This window comes from Akanthomyces muscarius, chromosome 6 (genome assembly GCF_028009165.1).
Source record: "Akanthomyces muscarius strain Ve6 chromosome 6, whole genome shotgun sequence".
Taxonomy (NCBI): domain Eukaryota; kingdom Fungi; phylum Ascomycota; class Sordariomycetes; order Hypocreales; family Cordycipitaceae; genus Akanthomyces; species Akanthomyces muscarius.
The window spans coordinates 1060779-1078586 of NC_079246.1; the positions used below are offsets into that span (position 1 = coordinate 1060779).

At 52.4% G+C, this 17808-nt stretch overlaps 6 protein-coding genes across 6 annotated transcripts; 2 read left to right on the top strand and 4 right to left on the bottom strand.

Moving 5' to 3' along the window:
* Nucleotides 1–1429: 1429 nt before the first annotated feature.
* LMH87_000376 (uncharacterized protein) lies at nucleotides 1430–1807 on the top strand (the record flags this gene model as incomplete). Its single annotated transcript, XM_056198270.1, has 1 exon — nucleotides 1430–1807. The coding sequence occupies one exon, from the start codon at nucleotides 1430–1432 to the stop codon at nucleotides 1805–1807; it is 378 nt and encodes a 125-aa protein (XP_056055236.1).
* Nucleotides 1808–3197: 1390 nt separating this feature from the next.
* Nucleotides 3198–3686, bottom strand: LMH87_000377 (uncharacterized protein; the record flags this gene model as incomplete). The annotated part of the gene is made up of 1 exon (XM_056198272.1): nucleotides 3198–3686. The coding sequence occupies one exon, from the start codon at nucleotides 3684–3686 to the stop codon at nucleotides 3198–3200; it is 489 nt and encodes a 162-aa protein (XP_056055237.1).
* A 1732-nt stretch (nucleotides 3687–5418) lies between these two features.
* On the bottom strand, nucleotides 5419–5859 carry LMH87_000378 (uncharacterized protein; the record flags this gene model as incomplete). Its single annotated transcript, XM_056198273.1, has 1 exon — nucleotides 5419–5859. One exon carries the CDS (start codon nucleotides 5857–5859, stop codon nucleotides 5419–5421), a length of 441 nt encoding a protein of 146 aa, XP_056055238.1.
* An 833-nt stretch (nucleotides 5860–6692) lies between these two features.
* On the bottom strand, nucleotides 6693–10121 carry LMH87_000379 (uncharacterized protein; the record flags this gene model as incomplete). The annotated part of the gene is made up of 3 exons (XM_056198274.1): nucleotides 6693–9876; nucleotides 9928–10017; nucleotides 10069–10121. 3 exons carry the CDS (start codon nucleotides 10119–10121, stop codon nucleotides 6693–6695), a joined length of 3327 nt encoding a protein of 1108 aa, XP_056055239.1.
* A 663-nt stretch (nucleotides 10122–10784) lies between these two features.
* Nucleotides 10785–11423, top strand: LMH87_000380 (uncharacterized protein; the record flags this gene model as incomplete). The annotated part of the gene is made up of 1 exon (XM_056198275.1): nucleotides 10785–11423. The coding sequence occupies one exon, from the start codon at nucleotides 10785–10787 to the stop codon at nucleotides 11421–11423; it is 639 nt and encodes a 212-aa protein (XP_056055240.1).
* A 468-nt stretch (nucleotides 11424–11891) lies between these two features.
* Nucleotides 11892–14880, bottom strand: LMH87_000381 (uncharacterized protein; the record flags this gene model as incomplete). The annotated part of the gene is made up of 2 exons (XM_056198276.1): nucleotides 11892–14647; nucleotides 14709–14880. The coding sequence occupies 2 exons, from the start codon at nucleotides 14878–14880 to the stop codon at nucleotides 11892–11894; spliced, it is 2928 nt and encodes a 975-aa protein (XP_056055241.1).
* Between the last annotated feature and the right edge of the window lie 2928 nt (nucleotides 14881–17808).

Below are 17808 nucleotides of genomic sequence, written 5' to 3' on the forward strand. Positions count from 1 at the left end.
CCGCGTGACTTCCTCACGTGAATGTATGCCCTCGCACACCCGTGTTGTGCACAGCGTGAAGTACGGGCAAGGTTCAGTGTCAATGAAAATACTTCGCCCGTGACGATTGATTCAACTGGTAAATTTTCTGACAGTTTAAAACGCGCTCATGCCGTCAAGCCCTCAAACTAGGCGCTCAACTTAAAATAGCCAGCTGAGATCCACGCAGAACTGAACTGCCGTGCCTTGAACAGCGATCAACTATAGAAGTCTGCAGCCTCTAAGAGATGTTCCTGCGCTCATTCCTATTCCATTGCTGAAAGAATAAAACAAAGCCTCCAAATATCGTCAATAAATCTTTTGAGGAGGTCTCCCGGTAGAAAGAGTGGAGGATCTACCTATGACCTAGGGGATCATCGCTGGCTGTGTGACCTTGTCTTCCGCCTATGCGATACGGCATGGACAGCAAAGAACAAAAATGTGATGGGATCCAAATGTATTGAGCCTTAATGGGTGGAAACAAGCGCCGGATGACTTTTTGTTAATGGAGCAACGGCCAACACGATAGCGCTCTGCTTGGGAAGCACACTTGGCAGTCCTAGCGATTAAACAGGTCATGGCAAGGGCAGACCACATCACTGCATCGTTGTCTATAGCAATATCTCAAGCTGTAGTGCTACTGCGATTAATAGCCCTGGGTCTCTAATGGATGCCCAGCGTGTATGCATTCTGTGGCCTCATCACAAAAGAACACAAAAAAACAAGTAATATGTGTATGGGACTGGTCTGTTTGGCTGTGACTCAATGTCGTAGGACATGACAAACAAATAGTATGGCGCAAAGCACAATTGTGTGACCCTTCTTTTCGTCTAGCTTATCTCAAACTCGTATTTCTGCTTTTGTTCTACAAGCGACCTGCAAATCAGTCTCCTGCCTCCATCAATTTCGATATCCACTCGGCAAGGGCGTGGTCGCACAACAGCTCTGCATCACCCAGCGGGCGCGTATCCGCATTTTTTCAGTGCGAAGCTCATGTGGTTAACCCGGTGCCTAGCTTTTGTTCAGAAAATTACGATGCGTAATGGCGCAAGAATGAAAGTGTTAGCAGGCCAGGGGTCATACCCACAAAGGTAATGGGCGGCTTGCCGCAGCTAGTGTAGCTTAGCAAGAAGTTACCCAACGTGAAAGCATATTATCAAAATATCGGGCGTGATTCTTTAGCATGGCCAGATGAGCCCGTTCATGATATTATCCTCTCTTCACGAAACGTAGCATCAAAGGGACGGTTGCACCACTCAATCACAGTGTCGAGTAAAGGGTCTTCATAGGGAACTGTTCACCGCGGGTTGCTGGACACAATATAAAAACATGCCGATCGCTAGAACCGTGTCCTGGTTGTTTGGGCCTGTATACACATTGCAAGATACATACATGCCCTAATCAAGTCATTATGGACAGTCCCAAGCGATTTGGTATGTGGTGTCGTCGCAAGGACGACTCATGGAGCGATTTTGAACTCATCATGGAATTCCCAGACGGGTCTCGAAGAATTTATACGTACAGTGTGACTGGTCCTACAAAAGAACTCATCCTTCACGAAGAGCCAATAGACCAGGACGAGCAACTCGATAGCGACACTAAGAAAATTGGACAAATGCGTAAGAAAGACGTCGACGAGGCCATCGCCATTCTCACACACTTTGAATATGCAGATAATGCAGCCAGTCCAACGCACTGGCTACAAGACGTCATCGATGAGTTGTGCGCCAGGATGCTGATTGGCTCAGAGGCAAGACTTTTGTTTCAGGGCATTCGAGAAGCATATTGAGTACTCGGTAGCTAGCTCCTGCCTGTCAAACAGAATGATTGGATCTTGTTCGAGACTGCGGGCCAACAGTATTACAACAGCAGCACACGGTATGTTTATTGAATGGCACGAATGGTATCACCAGTGGTTAGGACACACTGAATCATGGCATCTGCTACATCGTCTCACAATAACATTGCCATTTAGTCACTCTCCAACTTGGTCGAAGTTCATCCTCGGCACGAGGATCATTCGAAGCTCGCTTTATCCAGCGTAGACGCCGCAGACTCTCCGAACCCTTCCGAGGTGCTGTCCCAACCGCCGCCAATGCAACATGTCCTACAATTTCTGGTGCACTATCCCCGACAAAACCCAAGTGCACCTCATTATTGAGCTTGAGGACGGAAGGAATAGGCGGTATAGATACCTCAAGGATGAAGTGACAGGCAATTTTACCCTTCTCTTTGAATTGAACAACAAGTCCCCAACTCGCAGCATCAGGGCCGCGACTGTGACCAGGGCAGAACTCGAAATTGTGCAAGAAGTCTGCGAGAACGTTTCATTCGCCACCGGGGCTAGCTCGCCGGCGGAGTGGCTGATGAGCATCATCAATGAGCTCTACAGAAGAAGTGTCATAGATGAGACAGTGCTGCGATCTTTGCACCTTCATTTGATCGGGACTGAGTACGGTGCTAGTAGTGCATTCCACACCGACCGTGGAGAAGAAGCTGACGATCGCGAATACGACCTTGATTTATTGAGGGCGAATATGGAACAGGCGTTGTAAAGTGCAGCTAGAGACAGGAGCTACTCCTGGGGTTTGTTGGTAAGATAGAGTGTCTGGCAGGACATTGGGATGAAAAATCATCATGGTTCGCGCTTTAAGTTGTCACATTTTTGCACAGGAGATAAAAGTATCAAGTATATTATTTCTTCTCACCCCGACGCCCCATCATATTTCCATTTTCCAAGTTTCGAGCAATATTTACCTTACCTGATTCGAACAAAAGAAAGACGGCGCTGGGCTCGGTCCCAGCAGCGGCAGCCGTGAGAGTATCGTCATTCCTGAACTCAGAAACGAATACGTAAACGTTGTCAGTAGGGTTGTGCGAGTGTCGTCAGTCTCAATCTTAGAAATGATTTTGTAGACATTGTCGTCAGGATCATTGGCGAGGCAAGCTCCTCTTCACGGAACTAGTCTTCGCTAGCCGCTCGCACCGGGACTCCAGCAATGGAGCGACGAGGAGGAGGATCGCTCTTTGAAGCTAGGTGCAGGTGGTCAGGCTGTCGTCTAAGCCGAGCTTGAGCTGCCTGTATTTCTGGAGGGTATGGGCTCTGGAGAAGTCGGACTGCAGGTCCGCGAGCGTGGACTGATGGTTTCTTTTCTGCTCAATTTTTCGGAGAACGAAAACTAGAACCATTCGATGTCCATGTCCTCGGAGCCAGAGTCGTAGGTGATTTCGTCCAAGTCGACTACCTCTTCGATCGAAGGGGGCTCCAGTTGGATGACTGGCTCGTCGAGCGCTCCAAACGAGATGAGCTCTTTTTCATCATCGCCCTCCCAGAATATGATTTCCCTCTTCAGAAGGATAGCAGTCACTCTTCCCACCCATTCCTCAACGTTTTTAGCGTCCAGGAGCGGCTTCTCGCTCGTGCAAATATGTCTGACGAGTGCTCTGTCCATTTGGTAGAACCAGCCGACCTCGACGCGATTTGGCGGCTTCTCCTGCACGACCAGTTCCCGCACGTCATGGGGTTCTTCAGCACCAGGATCGCAGCGGTATATGAAGAGGAGTATGGGCGCATCTGGGCACTCGATAGCCAGGGCATCTTGGCCGTCGTGCTTGATGCGCCATAAAGCCTGGTACATTGGATACTCTAGTGTCTCCAGATTGTCCATGCTTTCGTCTTTGTTGGGCCAAACAAAGGGAAAAAAACAAAAGGAAGAGAAGGTCTAAGATGCAAGGGGAAAAGAGAAGGGGGAAGGAGGTGTAGGGTTGAAAAACTCGTGCGCTTCATTGGCCGGACTTTGTTCATCCTCCCTGATATACATACTCTGGCAGAAGCTTCTTGCTGCTCGTATTTGTTTGTGACACAAGGTAGTACAATCACACGTAAACAACCCAATCACAGATACACAGATACACAGACTTCGTATAAGATTGTATCGTATCACTATTTAAAACTGCTCATCTGTGGTGATCCGTCAGCATTGATGGCTTTGGTGCCACCAAAGGAAAGCGCCATGAGCCCACCAATTTTCCCCGCCGCTATCGGCATGCGCGGAGCGTCTTCAAAATGTTCTTGGGGAAAATGTGCCTTCAGCTTGCATAGATTCCAGTAACAACCGAAGTAGAGCTTCCAGCTCGTTCGTCCAGGGCACCGGAGCCGTGTGGCCCCAGAAACGCGGCTTGACATCCTCGAGCTTGTTCAATACTGATTCGCTCACCACACCCAGACGCCGGACGCCGTCTAGGCTCTTCTCGCATGCCGTCTACTTTACGTCGATCAAAACTATCCCATCGCCTTTTCTGGTAAGGGTGATGACATAACCTGAGCATCCATTAAAAACCATTCTCTCCGGCGTCTAGATCCAGGCTTCCAGCTCTTCCCATGATATAGAGTGGCGAGCCTGGGTGTTTCAGATTGCCCGCTCCATCGCGGTACGGGTGGTAATCTGCGCGATCCTTCATCAAGTTATGCTCGTACGCCATTGTTGGGTGTATTGTGGTGTCTCAATAAGCTTGAATATGTTTGAATGTGGAATGTGTGAGATGATGGTGATCTCGCAAGCTCTGGCCTCGTTTATCTGCGCTTTCGACTCGCAACGGAATGCCGGCTCTTTATACTACTTGACTCTTTACATGCAATGTTTCATGCTTTCATTTCACTTGCTTTCCACTTCTTTATTTATTCATGTTAAAACTGATTCACTCAGCTACCAGCCGCCGGCGTAACAAAGGCTCGGCTGGGCTCGTCAGACGACACAAGGCTCAAGACCAGGTGCTCTCTCCCTTCATTCTGAAAATATATGACCAAAGAGTGTTTTTTCTTTATGATAAGAAAAAGCCAGAGTCTTTACGGTTGGACTAATAAGCTAGAGTTGTATGTTTGACGCGAGTTCGCTCTTTTAGCGTGGCTTGAGCGATACTCGTTTATGAAGTACGATGTAAAAGCCAACACATGACCTTGTTACTGAAAGAAGAAAACCCTTTTTTTTTTACATAGGCATAGTAGTTAACCAGCCAGAAAGGCCGCCGTTAGCCTAGGGGACTCTTTCTTTGGCCGGCTATGCACGCGCATCTCTTAGAAACAGCGAAAATGCGGTTTTGGAGCGAAATGGCGAGCGTTGACACGGCGGCAGTAGCTTTAACAATATTAGCGGTGGCAGCAACACTGAATAAACGATCGAGAACAACGGTATTGTGAGAAGCGTTTAAGTTACATGATATTACATCCAAACTTGGCCGCCACGCTCAGAATGTCCTGCGAATAGCGACAGCATCCCGTGCGAGCAGCAACACCCGAAAAAGCATGCATACAAGTTGTACCGTATTGAAAACAAACAAAGAAAACACAATAGCACAGGAAGATCTACCCCAAACCAAACTGATTTTCCTACTCATCCATCATCACAGAATCACACAGCACCCTTCCGCCGCATCCTCCTTCGGTGGCGGGGAAAACAGCGGCCGGGCAGCTTTCAGCACGCTCTTCCGCCACTTCTCGGGGCTTATCCGGGGATTCTCCTGAAGCGTCTTTACGCAGCACGCCATGAACTTGCCGCCGCTCGTCCCGTCGCCGCCCGCCTGGCTCGCGTACATGTAGCCGGCTTGGTTGGGTTTGCCAGACGGAGTTGTATATTGGTCCCATTCCCTGACCGACAACATGACGACCATCCTTTGTCCTGTATCCGGGTCTGTCCCGAGGGTGAAGATCTTGGCAAACAGCTGCCCGAGTGTGGTCACTCCGTCGCGCCCAAAGTCGACAGTGATGGCATGGCGAGTGTCCTGGTCCACGGCGGGGTCACTGAGCGAGCCGTAGTAGACCTGGCATAATGAATGGGAGGCCATGGCTGTAGGATGAGCGTTTGACTGTGATGTGCTGTTGTCTGGTTTTCTGTGCGTAAAGAAGGAAAAAGTTGAAAGTTAATGAGTTGGTTTTGACAGTCATGACAAGTCTGCATATATATGTCTGCAAATTTGACGCTCGAGCTTTTGGGGATCAGGATACACCTGTTTCGCGGTCGCTTTGTGGTGAGCATCTCAAAGGACCGGGTGATCGTGGCCTTCCCGACGTTCATCATCGACGGCAAAGACTGAACAGCTGCAACTGTTTTCATCAGTGCATTTTGAGGGCGCATCGCGTTGTGCGACCTGCCTGTCAAAGACACCCTCTCTAGACGTCAAAGAACAAAGGCTGACTTTGGAGAACCAGTGAGCCGGCCCAGCGGCAGCTCGGACAATGCTACGACCGGTGTCACTAAAATTACACAGCTACGCGCCGACTGCCAGCTGCGTTGGACAGTTTACTTCTGCAGCAGGACTCTGTGGCCAAAGGCAATAATTCTCAGGCAAGATGTATTCGCTAAACTATCAATTTGACTTTTTTCCTCTCTTTCGTCAGTCCTTCCATTCCCTTTATACATCGCACATAGAAACTCCTTCTCAAATGCCAGACAAGAAAACCATTATTCCAGCGCACGAATCAACCAAAACATCAAAGAACTCCTTCAGAAAATGAAACTATGAATGATTAAAAAAACGTCCAACGCTGATGCAATGTACCACAGGTTTCGTAACCACATCCTGTTTCTTTCATCTCTTTGCAGCAATTCCCGTTACAACGTCGTGCGTCTTTGCCTCGCAAAACTAATATATACATACAGCGGTCCTTTATTAACGCATTAAATTCTCATGCGTGATCGAGTAGACCGCTGGGGTTTCGCAGGCGTGCCGTTGGAAACCATGCCAAAGTGCTCGGCCAGGCGCGCGGTTCGCTCCTTCTCTGCCGTAGTCTTGGCTCGTGTGACTGGCTTTGCGATGCCGCTCATTTGCACAGTCTTGGGTTTGGAGCTCTTCGCCCTCTCCGGCTTGTCCTCCTCCTTTTTCTGGATTTCCTCTTGGTAGATGGCCAGAGGGTTGCTCCAGTTGACGCATTTGCGTCCTTCCTTCTCGGATGAAGTTTCGCGCTCCACGGCTTCTTGCTCGATCTGTGCCTGTTCCTGTTGCTTAGCGAGGAACTGGGCAGGGTATTCGGCATCTGCCTTGTTCTTCTGCGTGTTCGCGCGAGTCTGGTAGGTCAACTCCTGCTGCGCGATGCGAACTGCCGAATTCAGCGGAGGGCCACCATTCCGCCTCATCTTGATGGAAGTGGGGATGGCGGACTTGGCGGATGGCGGACCTGTCTGGTTTCGCAGCCGAGAGGAGCGTCTAGACGTGCTGTCCATTTCATCGTCTTGCTTCTCGTCATCGGCATTTGCTACGAAGTCAGTCATCTTGACATCCAGGGTCGCAGTCTGTTCTTCGTCATCGGTTGCTGCCGTATCCTTCTTCGTAGACGTTTTTCCGTAACGACGGATTTTCTTCGGTGACGCGGTGGGGGACCTCTTCAGAGGCGACTCGTGCTGGTCATGCTCCTTTTCCAGCTTGCGCTTGTTCTTGCTTGGGCTTTCCGTATTAGGGCTCTTAGGACCCAGAGGCTGGCGCTTAACCGCAGAGCCGACTGGAGATCCCGCCTCAGTAGTAGAAGGGCGCTTTGGTCGTGAGCGTCTAATAAACTCCCTCATATAATCGCGCCCAGGACTATCGTAATCATGGGATTGCGCTGTGACAGTTTCCACAATCTCTGTTGTGACTGTCGGAGGGCTTTCCGGAACTGACTGCTGCTGCTGCACACTTACTTCCACTGCGCTCGGACTCCTGCTGTTAACAGGAGTAAATGACAGAGTCAGCGTCGGGCTAGAGCTAAGCCTGTTTCCCTTTGACGAAGATGAAGCACGAGCAGAGGTAACCGGGCTTGGGCTTTGTGCAATAACACTAGGCTCAGCCTCGGCGTCTGCGGCGTGCTCTTCAATGGAAGCCAGAGGTAAGTCTAGCGCCGGTAGGCCGTCAAAGATGCCCAATCCACCGATGGAGCTGTCCACGACAGGCGAAATCGAGACCTCCTGGACCGCTGCTCGTTCGGGTTCTACTGCAGTTTCAGCACGGGCAGTCTGCTCAACATCTCCACGAGACTCAATCTCGGCAGAAGGAGAGAACAGCTGCTGTGTCAAGACTTCTTCGGTATCTTCAGTTTTGCGACCCGTTTCGGCGATGCTGGGGAGCGCCGCGCCCAAGACCGGTGATACGCTTAGTGAAATCGACTTGGAGCCGAATATGTCAGGATTCTGGCGCATGTCGATATTCACCACCTCGTTCGCAGCCTGTCGCGATCCAAAAGACCTCCTGCCATTGAGGCTTCTGCGGGGCTTTTGGGTATTCCGCATCACAGGAGATACAGACGGCTTCGCTTCAATTGGGGCCGCCGTGGCTTGAGTAGACTTCTTGACGGGAGACAATACGCCCTCCGCGTCAGTAGAAGTCTGATCAGCCTGGAGCACAAATTTCAGCGGAGAAAATGTCAGTCTGCGATTCTGTAATAGGCCATCCCCGGGAGAAAATGTCTTGTCGGCCCGGAACACAAGCTTGTGCGGGGAAATCGTTTGTCTGCGATTCTGCACTTTCAGGCAGCCACGGATCAGAGGCTCGCTCAGTCGTCTGGAGCTGTTCTTTTTCAAGCTTGCAACGGACCGGGACGTCGCTTCAGCATTGTTCAACCAAGTGACCGAATTAAAGCCAGGTGAAGCCGTGCCAAAGTCAAAGCTGGTCGGTTTCTGTGGCGTCCCAGATGGCAAGTCAACGGACTGCTTCGCGGGGCTGGGTGGGAACAGAGCCGAAATGGAAGCAATGGGGCTTGGAACGTCAGCGGTGATGAACGAGATGTTGTTAAAGATGCGGGGTGTGGCGGGCTCGCCAACCACAGATCTAGCCGGCGTCTGGACAGCAGAGACCCTGGGCTTCGCGGGCGATGGCTCACTCGGCAGCTCGACCCTGCGATACGTCGGACACGGCGTAGCGGCGAGCTTCGTAGGCGACAAGTTCCAGGGCGTTGCGCCGGGTCGCATACCGGAAAGTCGTTGCATGCCAGCAAATGCGGTGCCGAAGGGTGCTGCCTTGGGGAATGTCGACGGAGTCGCAAGACTGTTGCGCAAATTTCGAATCTCAGCCAATGGTGTTGCAGGGGGGGGCGATGCAGGCTTGGTAGGCGAGGGCTCAATCTTTGGCGTCGTCGCAGGCAACAGCTTGATCGTCGGCTCGCTGATGCGTGGCCCATCAGTCTTAATAGGCGGGCTTCTATGTCGCGGGCTTCGCTTTGTCGGGGACTTGGCGTCAGACATGCAACGAGGCGGCTCCATGACGGCGGCTGGAGTGACGGGTTCTCGGCCCGGGGTAAAGAGAGCAATGGGGGACAGCGTGGGACTGGTGATCTGCGGGCGCGGGAGGACGCTGAATCGTCGGCGAGGCACACGGAAATGGGACTTGATCTGTGCCAGCTGCATTGCGTCTGTATAAGTGCGCAATGTGTTTCCGGCAGTAGGGACAGTCCCTGCCCGTCGCTTCAGAGGCACCATCTGAACGTAGTGACCAGCTCTGCGCTGCCGTATTTGAGCTCGTGTTAGGGCCGTTGGGTAAGCGCTCAGGCTATCAGCGACATCAGCCCTAGCCTGCATTTTCAGGCCTGTCATCTCCAGGCTCGACAGCGGCTCTCCCTTTACCTGCCACTCCTCGTCGGGCGCTTCGTATGAATTCAGCCGGCGGACAACGCGGCGTGTGGGCATACCGTCTTCAGCTACGGTGGGAACTTCTATGTTTGCCGGCGGAGCAGGGATAGGTTTCGTCGGGGCTTCCGTAGTACGGGGAATCGGAAGGCCAACGCGCTTCATGACGGTGCCGGAGAAGTTGCGAATCAGCTGGGCAGGTAGCTCGATGCGCGACCAGGCACGCAGCTGTGTCTGTGTGCGAGGGCCTTGGAAGTGGTTCGACCATTGTCTTGACGTCTTGTTAATAATCGGGCAATACGATCTGAAAGGGAAGGCATACTGTATCGCAGATTGTGAGCTTTCTGTCGTTGTTGAAGCTGTGGTCGCGTCCTGCAGCGGGAAGAACGCATCCGGCACTCTGTATGATAATCTAAAATCATTAGGCCGCGCATCTTTCCGTGAAAATGGCGTGAAGGCATACCTATCTATTCCAGCAGCTCCTAACGCGTCGTGTCGGGGCGGATTGGTATCCATGCTGTGATGGGGGAGCTTCGGAGCTCAAGACGCGGTTGCTATGTTCGAGATGAAAGGATATCGTCGCGTGTCGTAAGAAAGTCAAAGTAATCAGGGAATCGAGTAGTCGAGACTGAGGATTATAAGCAAAGCATGTCCAGTATCACTAAAGGGGTTAATGTCGCGTGTCGAGGGGGGAGAGAAAAGACGGTAAATAAAGCACTAGAAGCAAACGCCTTCATGTCGCACGCCGACGCGTAGGTTTCGTCTAAATATCACACGAACCAGGAACTTGGTGGAGCTCCTTGTGCTCCCAATTCATTTGTTTACAATCTGCCCGATTGGTGCTGTTTAAAGATGACGCTAGACCTAGTTCGGCAGTTTGTTTCCTTTGAGCTCCCACCAGTAACAGCGAACCAGCCTGCTGACTCATCGATTTTTACAGGGCCGACAGGCGATAGCTAGCTGCCTGCATTGTGACTACGGTGCCCCTCCATGGGCTGTCGAGTCACCAGCAACGTCGTCGTCATTCGCCTACGCATCCAATATTTCGCCATCCCAACGACAAGAATAACAACAAGCTATACGAAGTCGCACCAGAATCCTGAAACCACTCCTCGACTCGAAAAGTCTCATATTCAACCGATCGAGAGACACACATACCATCCCTCGCGCCGCTGCACCATGAATCGCCTGTTCGGCTCCAAGCCCGCGGGGCCCAAGCCCACGCTCAACGGCGCCATCACCAACATTGACGCGCGCATCGCCTCGGTCGACACCAAGCTCAAGGCGATCAACGGGGAGCTCTCCGCCTACCAGGAGAAGCTGGCGCGCATGCGCGACGGGCCCGGCAAGCAAGCCATCAAGCAAAAGGCGCTCAAGGTGCTGCAGAAGCGCAAGGCCTACGAGGCGGAAAAGGACAAGCTCGAGGGCCAGGTGTGGAACATGGAGCAGGCGCAGAGCATGCAGGACAACCTCAAGAACGTCATGACCCAGGTCGACGCCATGAAGACGACCAACAAGGAGCTGCGCAAGCAGTACGGCAAGATCGACATTGACAAGATCGAGTCGATGCAGGACGACATGGCCGACCTGCTCGACATGGGCAACGACATCCAGGACAGCCTCGCCCGCAGCTACGACATACCCGACGAGGTCGACGAGTCCGAGCTCGACGCCGAGCTCGAGGCCCTCGGCATGGAGCAGGAGCTCGAGCAGGAATTCGCCGGCGGCGTCCCGGGCTTCCTCCAGGACGAGGTGGTGCCCGAGTTTGTCGACGAGCCGCCGCAGACAGAGGACAAAGTGAAGCAAGTAGCTGGCTGACTTTTAGTCGGCTTTCCTTTTTCTATTTATTTTACGGGGCTTTTTCTTGGCTTTACATGTCATCTTAGCGACTCATATCTTGGTTTATTAATATCACATTACCCGTTCATCAGGGCAAATAAGGCGGGACGTGTTTTTTATTTGGACCATCACCGATTGCTTATGGGCTGGAATAGTAAATGTACTTGATTATCGTACGTACACATGGCTGGGGCTACTCCTAGCCGTGTCTGTGCCTTCTATCTACTTCGCCAAGGCCATCTACATGTCGGACAGATGTGCCAACGCCGTTTCCTCATGCATATCCCAAATACCATAAAAAGCGTTGCTGATAGTCACCTTGGCTTCATACATATGTCCAAATTAAAGTTCTAAAATGCCTGCCATGATATGCGTTCCCTGTTTCCTGTTGCGCCCAATAACTAATGCGAAAATGAATACAAAAACTGTGCGCACGCAGCTCCAAGCTCAGTCGACGGCGGCAAAGAATCGCGAGGCCTCTTGCAGTTCCTTGTCACCGTTGCAAAAGTCCCATCCAACAATAATTTGCGACTGAGTGCAGCAGATGATCTTGCGGGCATCAAATTGCAGCTTGAAAACCCGGGCCGGCGCGTTCTCGGCAGGGGTTAGATGCGGGTGGTGATGATGGTGATGTCTGTGGTGATGGTGGTGTGCTGGAGCTGCTGCTTGCGCCGCTTGGAACGGCACGGCTGGTGTTGGGACCGGTGCGTGGACTTCAGTTTCAGTTGAGCCAGACACAGATACCTGTTCACTGTGTTGGCGCTGTTGTTGTGGCTGCGGTTGCTGGGATGATTGTGCTGCGGCAGACAATTCTGCAGCCGACGATGATGCTTCGCCTCTTCTGCTTTGGCTGCCAGCAGTGCTGCCACTATATGATCCGGCGGTCGCTGCATTAGACGAGCTCGCCGAGGCGGCGACAGGCTCTCGCCTAGGCCGTGTAATTCGACCGTTCTGAATGTTGCTCAGCGCGGTTGTGACAGCTTGGCGAAGTTGAAGCCGCAAGTGCGGCGAGGCCTCTCTTTCGATGGCAGACTGCAGGTACGTGTGGAACCCTAGGATGGCTGGATAGGTGGTCAAGGCATGCTCGAGCGCAGTCACGCCTGCAGGAACAACTTGGTCGATGTAGGCCATGTAAAGGCCCGCAATGCGCTGGTTGCCAGTTGCAGAATCAGGCGGCGGCTGGGCTGGCTGGGCCGGCTGGGCCGGCTGAGCCACGCCTTGGTGAACGACGGCAGTCGAAGGATGAATGGGGAGGTTGGCCTGCGGAACTCGCATCCGCACTTGCGGCCCTCTCTGGGCGGCATGCTGGCTTTGAGCGAGCTCTGCTGCCTCTTCTTGTCGTAGATAGTGCGCAGGTTTCCACACTCCTTCCTTGTCTCGCCGCCAGATGATGATGCTCTGGTCGTACGAGCCTGACACGATGCGGCCGTATTTGCGACCGCCACCGCCTCCAGGAGGCACCTTGGCACCGAATACTTGAAGATCTTCGGGTTTCGAGCTGCCAGCGTTGGCACGTCGACTTCGGCGAGTAGCGCGGCGTTCGCCTTCGGAGCCCAATTCTCCGGTTTCGACCGCCTTCAAGTACTCGGCGTCCACAAGTCGTGCTTCGGCCTCGTCTTCGACTTGACTATATGGCAGGTCACCAAAGCCAGCCTGGACTGTTCTGACGAGATTGGCGTGCCCTCGAAGGGAAGCCACTTTAAGGCCTGTCGGCGCGTCGAAAATGCATACTTCATAGTCGCTGCTGCCGCTGACGATACGTCTCTCGTCAAACTCTACACAGGCAATGCCCTTGTCGTGTGCCGGGATTGTTTGCTTGCAAACTTGGTCTGGCCAGTCCCACACTTTGATATTCCTATCGCCAGAGACGGAAACGATGGTCCTGCCCTTGACTTGGATTGCGTTGACTGCAGCGCTATGGCCATCCAAACGGCCAATCATTGTGAACTCAGGCTTGACGGGTAGCTCTTGTGCAAGGTCGGGCTCGTAGCCATACGGCTTGACCGTTGCGGTTACTGCGCCAACTGGTTCGTATCCAAGGTCGCCGTAGCGTAGCGGCCGTCGGTTAAAGATTTTGATCGTCTTGTCCTTGGACGACGTGACAAGAATTCTCTTGTCGAATCGGACATTGAGGACAGATTCTCTGTGTGCTCTGGTAATTCTCTGCAGCAGCTCTCCCGTCGAGAACTTCCAGATGAAGACGTTGGAGTCACTGCTACCAGAGACTAGAAGATCCTCCTCGGGGTCTGCATCGAATTGGAGACATAGCACAGAGCCATGGTGTCCAACAAGTGGCGCTCTGGCAAGCCTGCCGGTCGTGACGTCCCAGATTCGCATGGTACGGTCTCGGCTGCCACTCACAAGGTATTGCGAGTCGAACTGAATAGTATACACGCACTCCTGGTGGCCCTCCTCGGGATAATCTGGGTGAGGAAACATGAAAGTCGAGAACTTTCCCAGCTCCCAGTTTGACTCTAGACGACGACGCATGCTGTATAAATACTTCCAGTTTAGTCGGTGCTTGGAGCTCGCCGAGTCCCAAGTCCATAGCTTGGACCGCATGACGGCGTTGGGGTCTTGCGCCGGATGTACAGTAGAAGACGTGTCGGGGCTGCTATCGGGAGCTTTTCGTTTCGCTCGCACGTCGATCGATCCGAAGCTTCTGTCAACACTCTTTCCCTTGGAGAAGTAATTAGACATGTCGACGTCGCCCAGAGGTGTAATGGCCCGGCGACTTGAGGAGAACGAGGTTGCCGGAGAACCGAATAGGCTTTGCCCAGAAAAGCTATCCTTAGAAACTTGTGTGCGCTCGCTATCGATCATTTCCATATCTTCGTCTTCGTCGCTCATGATGGCGCGGACCTTGTTGACCGGGCCGTCAGCAGTCTGCATTTGACTGATGGAGTTATTGATGTTTTCGTTAATCCTCTTTTCCTCTGCTTCTATCTCCTTGTATATTACTTTCCAACCCTCGAGGTGGTAGAGACGCTCCCAGAGCTTTCTGTCCAGAGCCAGATCGTACCAGGCGCGGCATGTTTGCAGCACGTTGACGAGAGATATTGGGTCGAGATAAGAGAGAATCTTGAGACAGATTTCCGCGGGGAGATGGTTGATGAAGTCAATGTAGAGTCGAGGTCGTAGACGCTGGACAATGCCAGCGATGGTCGAGGTCGGCAGCTCCTCCAACAGAGCCATGGTAAGTTCTACTACTATTAGTACACTGGCGATGTCGCAGGAACTGGTGTCAGGGAGGGCACAGCATACCGGCCTTGACAGATGTGGGAAACATGGAAGCATTCCGCGCCATCCATATTGCGAGGTCAGAAGGCGACTGGAAGCTAGAGAGAGACGATAGCAGCGCGGAGCTTTCGTGGTGGTTGAGAGGGTCTTCCGAGTAGCCTTCGTCGGGCTGCTGAACGGGGGAGAAGGGGTCCATAGCGAACGAGGCGAAACCGAAAGGGGATTTATTGGAAAGTTTGTATCACGGTGCTCAATGGTAATCGTAGACGACGTATGTCGCACGGCGATGCCCACTCGACAACTCAAATGTCGCGTGGCGAGGGAGACGGACAAAACAGCAAGCAGCGCAGCCGCAGAATCCGGCAGGCTAGCGCGCGAAGGGTATGTCAGAGAATGATTCGGATAGCCAGCAGTATGGCTAGGGTAGCGCCGTTTGTGTCGCCTGAGATGGCATCTGGCGCGCGGAGCAGTCGCGATGGTTGGGTGTGAGAAGACGGATGTGGATGACGGGTTGATTGTTGTGAGGCTTGGCTAATTAATAAGGTAGACAGATGGCTGGGGTAGGTTAGTAGATGGGGTTCTGGCGGCAAAATTCCGCCAGTTTGTTGTTTGACAGGCCACAGGCCACCGATTTGGATGGCGCCGTTTGGCGGGGCAGAAGAAGGGATGCTGCCTGGCGGCCGTGCCCAGTGAAAGGCTGGGCCAAGTGTGGGCAGCAAAACGGGCGTCGCTGGGCTGCGGTGTATGCTTCTGAGATGCCAAGCAGTTCTGTACGGCAAGATAGTTCTATTGAAAAAGAAAAAAAAAATTGAAAAAAAAAAAAAGAAGAAGAGGAAAAAACCGAGATACTCTTATCCATCTAATAACGATTCCCCATACTTTGAAAATAGTTAATCACACTTCTTAGGTGAATAGAGCAAATAGGTAGAGAAATCGGCTGACTACTTGCCAGGTAGGCACCCAATGCGACGCCACTTGGGCGGTCGATTTAGTGGCTCCACGAAACCCAAACTCTGCCGCTACAGGGCTTGCGGGCGGTGCTACAGGGATGGTCTGTCCAGGATTCTTAGCTGCCGCTGTGGCCGGGCCGCAATCACGGTGGAAGGCGGTGGAGTGCAGAGCGGGCGGGAGACTTTGCGGGAGGTCTTCCGCAGCAGCCGAGGCGGCCAAATCGGATAAATAAATATAGACGGCCATATCGCCTGCATGGTCTGGTACAATCAGTCAGTCACGGAAGTTGTGCGTCCGACGATTTGATACCAAAGTGAACGGAAGATCACTGGTCAGCGGTTTCACATCCACCATATCAAACGCAGCACCCAGTAGTGATGCCTTGATCGTATCTACCTCTGCTCCAGATTAAATTTGCCAAGGCACACTATCTAGCTATTTTGTGATAAGTTCGATTTGTCTTGGGCCCAGTGCCTTTGCCGTCTTTCATTGTTCGCCTTGATGAGTGATTACTGGCGACGCCAGCAAACTGTTTGTATATCGTAGCATACAGTGGTTCCAGGGACAACCAGTGCTTAGGCAAAACTAGTGCAGGTGACTGCGGTCAACAAGCCATGTCAAGGCCTGGATAAGCAAGCCGTACTACATTTACTTTGTCGAGTATAAAGGCTATAAAGCTCAAGCCTGTACACTTTAGGGTAGAGTTTTGTTGTGATATGGACAAAGCGATGGGACCATCATCCGACTTCGAAGTTAAATGAACGAGCAAACGGCTGATAAAACGGACGCCGCAGTGTTCTCACCAGCTGAGCTAGCCACCAGCGTTCTCAGCTTGCCTTGACCTTGAGAAAGCGATGTTTACGACTTCAGCTTGAAGTGAAATGAACACAACCACCAGGTGACATGATTGACTGGATGCCTGCCGGGTATTGGAGAGGCACAATACGAGATGGTCATCCAGGGTAGCATCAAAGAGTGGCGGTGGCGGCGGGCGCCAGGTATCGTAGGCCAGTGAGGGACGATGACTCGGTCTCTGGGCTAGCTGCAGGCGCCGTTGGATCAGCAGATGCTAGCAAGCCGTTTTTACTGGGCAAACCGCTGCTCGTGCTGAAAAATAGTCATGCCAATCAGCAGCCTTGGACTGCCAACTTTTGTGCACCGCGATCAAGAAGCCAACAGGATCGTGGGATTGTCTACTGGTAGGCGGTTTTATCCGTTCAAGGGCTGATATCTGGTCTCGTAAACCCAGACGCCCGAATTTCCATCGGGGGTACACAGCAGTCATCTGAAGGACCCAGCTACCTATGGATGAGTGGCTGGCCTGACACGCCCGTAGAGTGAGCAGCGGGTGAGCTTCACCAGCTAGCGCTGCTGAAGAGAGACATGCTTGTTGCACGACTGGCAGTGAAGAGGCGAGGAGTCCAAACTGAAAATAAGCCACATTGTCCGTGCAGAAAGAATACTATCAGAGCGCAACAGTATCTTGGCTGAGCAGCTGCAGCGATCAGTAGGTTGTGCCTGTGCACATGACGTGGCGTGGTTGAGTAGCAGTAGGTACGTTAGGTACTTTAGTGATGTAGATACTTGAGTGACTCGATGAAGATCTGACTCATACAGAAGCAAAATCAAAGGATTTAGCATCGTGGAAAAAAAGAAAAGAAGAGCCTCGAAAAAGGAAAAAAAAAAAAAAAAATAGTTTGAAGTAGTTACTATTTTCGTTTCCCGAGAGAACCTCTGAGAGACGGGGGAGAGAACGGATTGTCCAGCGTCGCGGTGGCTGCAGTAGCTGCAGCGCTCTAGTAACTACCTAAAATCTGGTTGGGCTTTTGGCCTGCTCTGCTTAGGCGTGGTTGTTGGTGGGGAAGAGGAGGGGCCTAGCAAGAAGAAAGCGGCCCCCCTCCTCGATGCTGCACTGGACCAAGCTTTTAGCGCTCGACGATACCCTACCATCTTACCTTCTGGTACAGAAAAAGAGGCTGGAGAGGTCGCAGATTCTGTGGCCAGCCTTCCCATGAAACCGGCACGGCTTGCAGGCGGCTGGCGATTTGGGGATTTGGGGATTGCAAACTCGGAAGAGCCCATGAGCCCCTCTCTCCAAGCCTGCAGCGGGCGCTGATTACTCCATGTCCCGCCAACCTCGCTACTGATTTGTACATGCCGATACATGGCAGAC